This window comes from Acanthochromis polyacanthus, chromosome 8 (assembly GCF_021347895.1).
Source record: "Acanthochromis polyacanthus isolate Apoly-LR-REF ecotype Palm Island chromosome 8, KAUST_Apoly_ChrSc, whole genome shotgun sequence".
Taxonomy (NCBI): Eukaryota; Metazoa; Chordata; class Actinopteri; family Pomacentridae; genus Acanthochromis; species Acanthochromis polyacanthus.
In genome coordinates, this window is record NC_067120.1 from 38251396 (window position 1) to 38264874 (window position 13479).

At 37.9% G+C, this 13479-nt stretch overlaps 1 protein-coding gene across 7 annotated transcripts in view; it reads right to left on the reverse strand.

The window, feature by feature from the left end:
* Nucleotides 1-13479, reverse strand: part of wwp2 (WW domain containing E3 ubiquitin protein ligase 2) — a 96531-nt gene that overhangs the window by 18788 nt on the left and 64264 nt on the right. For 6 of the 7 annotated variants that reach the window (XM_051951801.1, XM_051951800.1, XM_051951798.1 and 3 more), the window contains 3 exons: nucleotides 11539-11593; nucleotides 4126-4207; nucleotides 1874-2002 (listed from right to left, as the gene is read on the reverse strand). In XM_051951801.1, coding sequence (XP_051807761.1) covers nucleotides 1874-2002; nucleotides 4126-4207; nucleotides 11539-11593 — 266 coding nt within the window. The remainder of the gene's footprint in view (nucleotides 1-1873; nucleotides 2003-4125; nucleotides 4208-11538; nucleotides 11594-13479) is intronic. The other variant, XM_051951799.1, reaches the window with a different exon arrangement.

Sequence of the window (13479 nt, forward strand, 5' to 3'; positions counted from 1 at the left end):
CATTAAATCTTAAATAAAGTGTTTTAAGAGACATTTTCACTGTTTTTTTTTTAACTTTTCAAGATATTCTACTTGATTTTTTCCTACTTTTATGCAGTTTATGGTATTATAAGTGTGTCAGGCTACACAGAAGACATTTCAGAGTTCTTTCTCGCCTTCTAGAAAGGAAAAATGAAAAAAAAAATGCTCAGAAGCTGGTGACAGCTGGGGTTCAGAGGGTTAAGACGGCCTGAGGTTCCAGTCTGCCGTCCAGTGTAAATATTAAATTCACACCAGCCGTCCTGCTCTAAATAACGGATCGGAGCGTCTGGGCCTGCAGCTGTGTTAGTATAAGCTCCACCAGCCCAACGAACACTCTGGAGATCTGCATCGTCAGCAGCACAGAGAGACACAGAGAATGAGATGACGGCAGGAGAAGAGGGAGAAGACGACGAAGAGGAGGAAGGAGAAAGACCAAAAAGAAAATAAAGAAAAAGAAAAGAAAAGAAGAGAAAGACGAAGAAGGAGGAGAGGACAAAGAACAAAATAGAAAGAAGAAAACGAAGATGAAGAGAAAGAAGACGAAGACAAAAAGAAGAGAAAGAAGGACAAGACGAAGAAGAAGACGAAGAAGAGATAGAAGAAGGAGAAAAGAAGAGAAAGAAGAAGAAGAAAAAGAAGACGAAGAAGAAGACAATGAAGGAAAAGAAGAACAAGAGGATGAAGAAGACAAAGAGAAAGAAGTTGATGAAGAAAAGAAGACGAAAAAGAAAAGAGAAAGAAGAAGGAGAGGACAAAGAAGAAGACAAAGAATAGAAAGAAGAACAAGATAAAGAAGAGAAAGAAGAAGAAAAAGAAGGTGTAGAAGAAGAGGAAGAAGGAGATGAAGGGAAAAAAGAAGAGATAGAAGGAGAAAAGAAGAGAAAGAAGATGAAGAAAAAGAAGACGAAGAAGACAATGAAGAAAAGAAGAACAAGAGGATGAAGAAGAAAGACCAAAAAGACAAAAGAGAAGAGGAAGAAAACAAAGAAGAGGAAGAAGAAGAGGGCAAAGAAGAAGAAAAGAACAAAAAGGAGAGGACAAAGAAGAAGACGACGGTGAATAGAAAGAACAAGTAAAAGATAGAGGGAGATGAAAAAAACAGAAAAAAAACGAAGACAAAGTAGAAGAAGAAGAGAAAGAAGAAGAACAAGTAAAAGAGAAAAAAGACGAAAACAAAGGCGAGAAAGAAGACAAAGAGGAGGAAGAAGAACAGGTAAAAGATGAAGAAGTAGTAGAAGAAGAAGAACAAGGAGACGGAGGCCTCTAGCTGCTAGTCACATCTCGGTTAGGAAATGGAGCACCGACCGCGGAAATACTCCTGCTGAAAACCAGCGAGGATCTTTTCAGGATCCTAAAAATACGTGCAAATATCAGCATGAAAAGCTTCACACACACACACACACACACACACACACACACACACACACACACACACACACACACACACACACACACACACACACACACACACACACACACACGGAGGCGTCTACAGCAGCAAACACACACTCGCATGCCGAGCGTTAACGCACAAAAACGGCACAAACACCCACAATGCCAGCGCAGCCTGCAGCGGCTCTGGAGCTGCACATCTGTCTGGAGCTGCACATCTGCACATTCTGCCGACTTCAAGGCAAAGATTCAGACATCCACAGGCTGAGGGGAAGAGCCGAGTGATCGAAATGTCAAAACCAGGCACAGAAATGACAGGAAGTGGGGGGGGGACAGGTCGAGATGTTTAGATCAAGCTTCAGTTTGGAGGCTTTCTGTTCCCCATTTATTTGTGTGAATTAAAAAGAGATCTGAGTGATGATTGGAGTCTACAGAGAGCAGCTCTGGGAGGAATATTTACCCTGACTCAAACCCGGGTCGGGGGTCTTTAAAGGTGGTGGTGCGCGAGTTGTGGTCCACAAAATATCGGACTCCCTCGGCGGTGTACTTCATCTCCCAGCCCGGGGGCAGGGGGTGCTCCTTGATCATCCTGCAACAGGGGAGAGGGCAGTGAGCACGGTCCCAGCCGGAGGGCCCCGTCCTGGGGATGAGACTAACAAACCTCCCCCCGCCAACCTGTGGAGCTAAAGCCGCTAACAGAGTCCAGCCTCGGCCGAGTTTAGCTCCTCTCCAGGCTGGAAATGTCATTGTTCAGGATTCAATCTGTGCAGTTTGTGCCTCTCGTGTCTGTTTTTCTGCAGAATGAACTGTTTTCTCCACATTTAGCTGCTGCTCTACAGGGTATTTTTTAAGATTTTTCAAATCATCTGAGTGGAAAATCATCAGTTTGCCCCAAAACCTGGTGACAGGTTTGAAAAGTTTTAGAAAAAAGATCCTAAAAATGACACCATTTGTAAGATAGAAACTGTAAAAACTAAAAGAATTGTTGTATTTTCTACTTACTGATAAACTAAACTTCTGCGTTCTGTCTGGAAAATGAATCAAGTCTAAGCTCAAAAGCATGACATTTTATCAAATCGTTTTATTCTACGTGTCTCAATTTGTCAGATATTCAACTTTCTGATGAAAGTTTTCAAACTTCACATGAAGTTTTGTCAGCAGAATGAACCAAATCTGAGTTTAAAATCGTGATATTACATGAAAATAACTTTTTCTACGTGTCTTAATTTGAAATATCAACAAAAATAAGCGGTTTAAACTAACTATATTTTGCAAAAAACAAAAAATTCTGCACTCCTCAGTCCAAATGTAAAGTCAACAATGAATCACCTGTGACCAACAGTGTCTTGACAAAAAAATGTTAAAAACTTTTGGAAAAAAATGACACCATTTATCATCAACTGTAAAAACTGAAAGAATCGTTGGATTTGTTGGAAAATTAACCAAATCCAAGCTCAAAATCATTTTACTCTGTGTCTCAATTTGAAAAATTACTAAAAATTAAGTCTTTGTTGGAACCAGGTTCTGTAAAAATAAAAAATTCTACATTCCTTGGCACAAATGTGACGCCACGATTGCCTTAATTGCGACTAACAGTTTTTTCACTAAAAATGCTAAAGCTTTTCGGAAAAAAAATGACACCTTTTTTTCAACTTTCTGCCAAATTAACCAGGAAAATTTTCATTAGGAAAATAAAATTGTGATATTTCATAAAAATAATTATTTTCTACATGTCTCAATTTGGGAAAAAATGGCGAAAATAAGCTGTTTGCTCTGATTAGATTCTGTAAAAAAAACAAAACTAAAAATTCTGCAGGGCACAGTGAAAAAGTGAAACCATTAGCGACGGAGCTATGACCAGCAGTGACTTTCTGGAAAACAGACAGAAGACAAATATGGAGTCAAATAAAAAAAAAATTAAGTAGCAAAATATCTATAATATAAGGAGCCACATTGTTTTTGTACATGTGAATTCCATGTTCTTCCTCATTTTTTGTGAAATAAATAATCAAATTCATCTTTTTCTGTTGTTTTTTTCAGATTTCTGTCCTTCCTGCTGCTCAGTAAACGTTTCTGAGGAGTTCTCTCTCCTTTGTGGAGCTGCAGGATTTTATATTACAGTGAAAAATTAACCTACAGAGAATAAAAATGAGACCGGAGCAACAAAACTATTTGGAGTTCGGAGGGTTAAAGGAGATTTTGAACACGACTGATGGATTAGAAGTGGACAAATGTCGTTTTGAGACATCGTCTTTGCTTTAAAATCTACTTTTTTCCACCCAGACGGTTAGAAAAAGGATGTGAAAGCACCTTTAGAGTGGCTGGAAGTGTTGAGAAGATAAAAAATTGAAGATTCCAAACCTGAAATGTGTGATTTTCACTTTGAAGTTCAACTGGCATGAGTGAGGGGAGAGTGGAATTACTTCTAAAAGCTCTGGAAGGGTTGGAATGCCAAAGAAAGAAGAGGTGATGCAAAAAAAACCCCTAAAGATCTCCACGTTTATCTGGTTGTTTAGGAGTCTGTGGAGATTTCAAACCAACCTTCAGATGCAGGAGATGATTGTTTGGTCTATTTGGAACCTAAGAACGTTAAAATCCAGTGAGTCGTTCATCCTCCATCCTGAGCAAACACCCAAAGAAAGCGACGTCTGACGAGCAGCCCGACTCATGCACACACTCAACCAACAAGACGTTTCTCCACGTCTGTCTCACCCTTGGGTCCGAGGATCGTCCCACTGAGTCGTCCTGGTGTTGTGGTTGACGAAGTACACTCTGCCATTGTCCTGACGCTTCTCTGTGGAGACACACAAAAAAAAGAACTTAGGAGGTTAAAGATCCACGAAGAAGAAGAAGACAAAGAAGGAGATGCAGAAGATGAGGAAGAGAAAGAACAAGAAAACGAAGAAGACAAAGATGAAGAACAAGAACCAGAAGAAGATGAACAAGACAAAGAAGACAAAGAAGAAAAGAACGAAGAGAAAGAAGACAAAGAAGATGAAGAAGAAGAAAAGAATGAAGAGAAAGAAGTAGAAGAAGATGAAGAAGAAGAGAAAGAACAAGAACACGAAGATGATAAAGGAGAAGAGAAAGAAGAAGACGAAGAAAAGAACAAAGAGAAAGAAGACAAAGATGAAGAAGAAAAGAATGAAGAGAAAGAAGTAGAAGAAGATGAAGAAGAAGAGAAAGAAAAAGAGCACGAAGAAGATAAAGGAGAAGAGAAAGAAGAAGACAAAGAAGAAAAGAACAAAGAGAAAGAAGACAAAGATGAAGAAGAAAAGAATGAAGAGAAACAAGAAGAGGAAGAAGATGGAGAAGAAAATGAAGAGGAAGACAAAGAAGAACAAAAGAAGAAGAGGAAGAAGATGAAGAAAAAGGACGAAGAAGGCGGCAAAAAAGTAGAAGAAAGATGAAGATGTAGGAGGACAAGAAGATAAAGAGAAAAAGATGTAGAAGAGATGAAGACAAAGAAGAAAATAAAGAAGAAAAAGCTGAAGGAGGATGAGGAGGAGAAGAAGATAAAGAAGAGTCACAGACGAAGAGAAGGAAGAAGAACAAGACAAAGACGAAGATAAAGAAGAACCAGAAGAAGATGAAGAAGAAGAGAAAGAAGACGAAGAAAAAGAAGCCAAAAGAGAAAACAGAAGATGTAGGAGAAAGAAAAAGAAGAAGAGGAAGGAGGAGAAAAAGAAGAAGAAGAAAGGAAAGGAGAGAAAGAAAAAGATGAGAAAGAAGATGATGAAGAGGAAGAAGACGGTGGCCTCCAGCCGCCAGGCACATCTCACAGAAGAAGAGGAAGACAAAGAAGATGTGAAGCAGAGAAAGAAGCAGAAGATGGAGGCCTTGTACACTAAAACAAACCCAGGAGGTTAAGTCTCGCTGATAAACTCAGAGGAATCACCTGAGTGCTAAAAATCTCACTGCTGGAGGAGAAACCCGGCGAGTCGGTGCGATATTTCACTGCAGCTCGACCGAGTTAAAGGTCAACGAGATGCAGGAGGATTTAACGTTCAGAAAAACGGAGCTAAACGTGTGGAGAGGTCTCCAGAGAGGACCTCCTCCTAACATCTGACATCTTTTTCTCATTAGCAGCAGCGTGAGGAGGTCCACAAACATAGCAGCTCCTCCTCCTCTACTGTCCACTCTAAGATCTCAGCTCCTGGTTTGTTCTTCTACATCTTTATGGAGAAAACAAACTAAAAAAAAAAACGACCGCAGATGATGAGAGAGAAGCCAGAGGAGCTTCTACACGAGTAAAAACTGATCAAGCTGTTGGAATTTAAAGCTTCAGTTGATAAAAGTTTACAGACAGTTTAAGAGTTGTTTACACTCAGGATAGACGGTGTAAAAAACTAAAACTACCACATCATTTGTTTCATGATTTTAGCTCATTTTTGACAAGTTTTAAGCCACTCGACAAATTATCAAATCCTGAAACATTTTGTGGTCATTTTTGACCATTTTAACTAATTTTGGATGAGCTTTGGAGTCATTTAAGAGATTTTTTGGTCATTTTTGCCAATTTTTAAGTCGCTCTTGACTAATTATGAGACATTCTGAGGAGGGTTTGTAGTCATTTTTACCGTTTTAATAATATTTTGGCACAATTTCACAAAAAAATGTGAGGTCTTTGTGGAGATTTATGACCATTTTTGACAATTGTAACTAACTTTGGACAAGCTTTGGAGTTATTTAAAGGAGTTTTTGGTTGTTTTTGACAATTTTAGCTCATTTTTGACAAGTTTTAAGTCGCTCTCGACCAATTATGAGACATTCTGAGGAGGATTTTTAGTCATTTTTACCATTTTAATAATATTTTTGACTATTTCAGCTGGCTTTGGATGAGTTTCGAGTTATTGTAAATCATTTTTGAATGTTCTTTGGACACATTTTAGGCAATTTTCAACAACTGAAGGATATTTTTTCATGTTCTTCATTCTACATGTATATTGGCCCAAAATAAACAGCTTGCTCTTAACAGATTGTGTAAAAAAGCAAAAAAAAAAAAAAAAATCAGAATTTTGGAGAATTTTTAAGGCGCTCTCAACCAATTATGAGATATTTTGGACAAATTCTAAGACATTTTGTGAATTTTTTGGCCATTTTTGACCATTTAAACGCAGCTTTGACAAGTTCTAAGTCACTCTCAACCAATTATGAGACATTTTTAGGAGGGTTTTAGCCATCTTTGACCATTTTAACAATGTTTTTGCTATATTTCAAGTAATTCTGGACAAATTATGAAACTTTTTTGAGGTTTGAAGTCATTTTTGATCATTGTACCTAATTTTTGAAAACATTCAGGTCTTTTTAGGCCATTTCTGAATGTTCTTTGGACACATTTTGGGCAGTTTTTAACAACTCAGGGTTGTTTTTTAACAGGTAACAACAACAATCACTATAGTTTCACTATTTCACAAGTTTGTTTAATAAACAAAAAAAAATGCTCTCAACAAATTCTGAGACATTTTGTGAAGGTTTTTGGTGATTTTGGACCATTTTAACCAATTTCAAGTCATTTTAGGCCATTTGTGAATCTTCTTTAGACAAATTATGAGATCTTTTGTCGAGGTTTTCCGTTATTTTTTTTACAATTTTAACTCATTTTTGACAAGTTTAAAATTGCACTCGACAAATTTTGAGACATTTTGGAAAAATTACGAGGCGTTTTGTGGAGGTTTTTGTTCATTTTTGACCATTTTCATGAATTTTTGACAAATTTTAAGTCACTGCCAACAAACTATGAGGCATTTTGTGGAGGTTTTTGTTCATTTTTGAACATTTTCACTAATTTCTGACAAATTTTAAGTCACTCCCAACAAACTATGAAGCATTTTGTGGAGGTTTTTGTTCATTTTTGAACATTTTCACTAATTTTTGACAAATTTTAAGTCACTCCCAACAAACTATGAGGCATTTTGTGGAGGTTTTTGTTCATTTTTGAACATTTTCACTAATTTTTGACAAATTTTAAGTCGCTCCCAACAAACTACGAGGCATTTTGTGGAGGTTTTTAGTCATTTTTCGACAGTGTTTGCTCATTTTTGACAAGTTTTAAGTCGCTCTCGACAAATTATGAGACATTTTGTGGAGGTTTTTTTCATTTGTGACTCTTTTAGCTCATTTTAGACGGGTTTTAAGCCACTTTAGGGCATTTTTGGATCATCTTTGGACACATTTGGTTCAGTCTTTTTCTGATTACCAGCAGCGTGTGGAGGAAGCAGTAGTGCTCTCATTGCAGCTTCTCCTCCACCCCCTCTTTACTATCCCCTCTCATACCCCTTCTTCTTTTTTCTTCTTCTCCTACATCTTTCCATCTTTGTGCAGAAAGAAAAAAGCGACCGCAGATGATGAGAAAGAAGCCAGCGGAGCCGAGCCAGCGATATAATTGAGGTTTTTCGTCTCGAGGCACCGCAACATGTTGAAAAAGCTTCAGTTTTTTTTCTCTTTTTCTGGAGTGTGTGATGCAGGCGGCGTTTATGAATGAACGATCCCGCCGTGGATCCGATTACGCTGCTGAGAAAACGTCCGACGACGGAGGGCCTCCCGAGGCTGTAATTTGCGGGGCTCGATGGTAAAAAGAACGGGGGAAAGTGATAAATGAGCAGCAAAGAGAAACCGAGACGAGACATAAATCAATCAATTAACAGGAGATCGGCTCGGCGGCGAAGCTTCGAATCAGGAAAAAAGAAAAATGTGAAAATCTGCAACGGATTTAGAAGCAGAGAGAAGAACCGACGGCCATTTGACCAAAAAAAGGACAAGAAACAGAGTTTTTTTGGGCTATACTGTGGCTTTAAACAGAGAAAAATGGAAAAATAAATTAAAAATCCAGCGGAAATGTTGCACGTTGATTTTCTTTCTCATTTTTGCAAAATAAATGCATTATTTTAGGTTATATTTGTGCCATTCTGCACAGAAAACATTCCTGTGTTCTCTAATAATCAAAGAAATTCAGATTTTTATGGGTTTTTTTTCGCAACTTTTCAATAAATTCTGTTTCCACAGAGGTGCAGGGCTTTATGTTGCAGTGAAAAATGAGCCCACAGTGGGTAAAAATGAGACGGAAACGGCCGTTAGATGCAGAGAATTTAACATTTAAAAGGTTGCATCAGGTAAACGGACAGAAGCAACGCCTGAAGGCATCAAAACGCCCAACAAAGATTCTAACAAGATCCCTCAGCACGACACGAGGCATTATGGACAAATTCTGAGGCATTTTGTGGAGATTTTTGGACAATTTTAGCTAATATTTGACAACTTTTTAGTCACTTTTGACCAATTATGAGACATTCTAAGGAGGTTTTTAGTTTTTTTTGACTATTTTAACAATATTTTGGCAAAATTTCAAGTTGTTCTGGAAAAAATATGAGATTTCTGTCGAGGTTTTTGGTAATTTTTGACCATTTTAGCTAAATTTTGACAAGTTTGAAGTTGTTCTTGACAAATCAAGAGACATTTTAGATAAATCATGTGACATTTTGGATAAATTATGACATTTCGGGTGAACTGAGACATTTTGTGGAGGTTTTTAGTCATTTTTGGACCATTTTATCTATTTTTTGACAAGTTTTGGGCACATTTTGAGGCATTTTGGACAAATTATTAGTAATTTTGTCGAGGTTTTTAGTCACTGTTGATGAATTCAACAAATTTGGACGATTTCTAAGAAATTTTAAAACATTTAAAAGGTTCCAGCAGGTAAATTGACAGAAACAACTCCTGAATGCATGAAAAAGTCCAACAAAGATGAATATAATGTTTGTTCTGTTGGTGAAATGAAAATGAAAATAAAAAGTTGTTGCAGCTTCATTTGATTTGAAATGAATTTTAAAGGAGAATTCTGGTGTATTTTCCCAGTAGTGTGGGGAATGTTAGCAGTTAGCATTAGCATTCGTTTTAAATGTTTATTTTCACTCTGACTGAAAGTAAATTAGCACAAAAAAGCTAGAAAGCTGCGGGCGATTATTTATTATTTTATTCTACATGTCTGCTTTTAACCGTTGACCAAAAATAAACTGTTTGCTCTGAACAGATTCTGTGAAAAACAAAAAATTCTGAGTTCTTCAACGCAACCGAGCAGCCATGATTGACTGAGCTACGATCGAAAGTCGGGTCAGGAAAATTTCTGATAAACCGCCTGAACTGCAGAATCTTCAGTGAGGTTAAAAGGCTTGTTTATAAGATGTAAAAAAAAAAAAAAATCCCCATAATTTAATTATATCAGAGCCAGAAGCTGGAAAAAAAAAAACTGAAAAAAACTGTTGGAATTTTAAGTTTCAGTTACAGTTTTACATACACTCTGATCAGATTGTGGGAAAAAAATCACATAATTTTTGACAGTTTTAGTCACTTTTTAAGCCACTTCAACCAATTATGAGACATTTTGAGGATTTTCTATTTTATTCATTTTAGACAATTTTAACAACATTTTAGCTAAATGTCAAGCTGCTCTCAACAAATAATGAGATTTTTGTGGAGGTTTTAGTCATTTTGGACCATTTTAAGTAATTTTAAAATCATTTTAGGCCATTTTTAAATCTTCTTTGGACACATTTTGGGCTGTTTTGAACATGCAAAAAGCAACAAATTACGCAGTTTCACAATTTATCAGAACCAGGTGTAATCAAATGACATTTTAATCAAATTGTGAAACATTTTGGAGTCATGTAAGGGAGATGTTTGGCTGTTTTTTTTGACAATTTTAGCTAAATTTGGACAAATTCCAAGTTGTTCTCCATGAATTGTGAGACACCTTGATGAGATTTTTGGTCATTTTCACAACTTTAACAATCTTTAGATGAGTTCTGACACATTTTGAGCAACTTTCAACAGTCGAAAGATGTAAAAATAAAAAATAAAAATCTCTATTTCTCAAAAGCAGACATAATTGTCAGACGTTTAGATTTCTGACGGTCCTTGAACCCAGCACGTGTGATGTACAGAATCTTATTATGAGACATTCTGGACAAGTTTTGTGGAGGTTTTAAGTGGTTTTTTACAATTTGAACTAATTTTGAATCTCCTTTGAACACATGTTCAGCCACTGAGGGCCGTTTTCAAGTCGTAAAAAGAAAACAAATCACTATTTAACAGATGTAGAAATATTTGTCAGATATTTAATGGTAAATGGACTGGTAAATGGACTTGCTCTTATATAGCGCTTTTCTACTCATCAGAGTACTCAAAGCGCTTTTTACAACAATTGCTCCCATTCACCCAGACACACACACATTCACACACTAATGTGCAGGTTGCTAATCAACCTGCAACATCAGTCAGTATACATTCACACACCATTTAACACCCTGATTGCTGCTTCTGGCAAATTATGAGACATTTTGAACAAGTTTTGTGGAGGTTTTAAGTCATTTTGGACACATTTTGAGCTATTTGCAACTCCAGAGGGCTGTTTTTAAGACGAGAAAAACCCAAATCACTATTTACCACAGCCAGAAATAACAACTTTAGCAAATTTTAGACAAATTTCAAGCCATTCTGGATAAATTGTTAGACATTTTGAGGAGATTTCTAGTCATTTTTTGCTATTTTTATTCAATTCAGGATGAGTCTCAAGTAATTTTGAACCCATTTTGAACAATTTTGAAAACCCGAGGGCTGTTTTTAAAACAAAAAGAAATAATTGTCAGATATTTTACTTCCTGATGATTGTTTTTGTGGAGGTTTCAAGTCATTTTTCATAAGCTCAGTGAATGTGGGATTAGTTTCAAGTTGTTCTCAACACATTTTGAAGCAATTGTGGAAGTTTTTAGTTTTAACCGATTCTTGACGAGTTTTAAGTCATTTGAACCCATTTTGAAAAATTTTAAACAACTGAGGGCTGTTTCTAAGGTGCAAAAGGAAAACAAATCACTATTTATCAGAGGAGAAACAATTGTCAAATAATTTTGTGGAGGCTTTTAAGTCATTTTGACAATTTTAACTAATTCTGCATGAGTTTTAAGTTGCTCTCGACAAATTATGAAGTATTTTGTGGAGGATTTCCATCATTTTTTACAAATTTATCTCATTTTCGACGAGCCTGAAGTCATTTTGGATCCATTTAGAGGCTGAGGCTCGCTTTATTTCCATTCGGTGCAGTTCAGGAGTGTTTTCACGCGAACTTACCCCATCCAGGAGGCAGCGCGCCCAGAGGGTCATTTTCCACCGGAGCTCCGGACGGCTGAGGGGGGAAACAGAAAGAGAGACAAAACAAATCCGGTTAGGTCACCTTTTCCTTGCTTCTCGACGCAGGAGGAGGAGGAGGCGTGAAAAGTGTCAAAAAAAACATGTCTTCTGAGCTCCGGGATGCAGCCTCTGCTCGGCGGTACCTGAGGCTGCAGAGCGTGGAGGGATCCGGGGGTTGGTGGGGGGTTTGTGGAAGGTTTGAGGAGGTTTTGTGGAAGGTTTGCGGAGGGTTCGGCTCCTCTCTGCTGCAGCACTGAGGGGCGACTGAGGGAGCTGGCCGGCCGGCGGCGTCCAAAAACTACACGCTCGGTAGGAGGATAAAACAACAACGCTGTTCCAATGAGCTCACTGGCTGGACGGAGGCCCCACCTCCCCTCCAGCTTCCCGCTCACCTCCTCAAATACTCCCCCCACCTCCAGCGCCTCCGCCGCCCGACTCCACCCCGAGCCCTCCTCCTCCTCCGCCTCTTCTAGCGCTGCTGTGAAACCAGGCAGGGAAGTGCGATGTCTGAGGGAACTGAGGGAACATTCATGCTTGTTCCAGACTGGACGCCCACCTCCCCACCCCAGGCCTGACAAAAGGCACCTTTATTCACCCTGGGCCTGGAAACCACTGTGGGGTTTACTCAGCCTGCTGCAAGGAGAAAAAAAAAGGTGTGTGTGTGTGTGGTGTGGAAAGTTTGTCAAACAGGCAGTCAATGTTCTAATGTGGGAATAGAAACACACACTCCGTTACAAACACGCATGAATATATTAGCTGGAGTGGAAAAGCAGCTGAAAAAGACGCTTGTTGGGAATTAGTTTGTCAAAAGGGCCGATTTAAGCGGCATCATTAGCTGGACCAGCAGCAGCTCTGACGACTATTTGCAAGAAAAAACAACAAAATACTAAAAAAAATGGGGGGAAATGTCCTTTTGGAAAGCTTCCAGTAACCCACTGAACCCCAAAACTTGCAAAAGCATGTGATTTTTTTACAGAAATACACAATTTGTGAAGCCAGTCACTGGAAAAACAGAAAAATTGTTGGAAAAATTCACTGAATCTAAGCTTAAGATCGTCATATTTTATCAAAATCACTTTATTCTGCACGTCTCGTTAAAAAAATGGCAAAAAATACCTGTTTGCTTTAAACAGATTGTGTGACAAACAAAAAATTTTGGGTTCATAGGCGTAATTTCGAAGCCATGACTGACTCAGCAGTGACCAACAGTCACGTGACAAAAATTCAGAGATTCCCATTAACCGTCTGAAATTCAAAATCTGCCGGCGAGTCTAAAAGGCACATTTTTGAGGAGTTAAAAATAAATAAATTTACCAAAATTACACCAGTAATCAGAGACAGAAATGGTAAAAACAGAAATAATTGTCAGATATTTAACTTTCTGACAGTCCTTGAACCTAACATGTGTGGTGTACGGTTCAGTCGGGAAAAATCTGCAAATAAACAGCTTGAAAAACAAAAATTCAGAGAGTTTTCAGGTGAACTGCAGGCGGTGTAGTGTCAAAAGTTTGTCAAACAGGCAGTCAGTGTTCTAATGTGGGAATAGAAACACACATTAAGTTACAAACACGCATGAATATATTAGCTGGAGTGGAAAAGCAGCTGAAATTAGCATCATTAGCTGGACCAGCAGCAGCTCTGACGACTACACCAAGAAAATACTTTTTAAAATGTGGGGAAACGTCCTTTTGGCAGCTTCCAGTTACCCGCTGAACCCCAAAACGTGCAAAGGCTTGCTATTTTTTATAGAAATACACAATTTGTCAAGACAGTAACTGCAAAAAACAGAAAAACCCGTTTGAAAAATTCAACAAATCTGAGCTTAAAATCATCATATTGTGTCAAAATCATTTTATTCTACACATCTCGTTTAAAAAAATG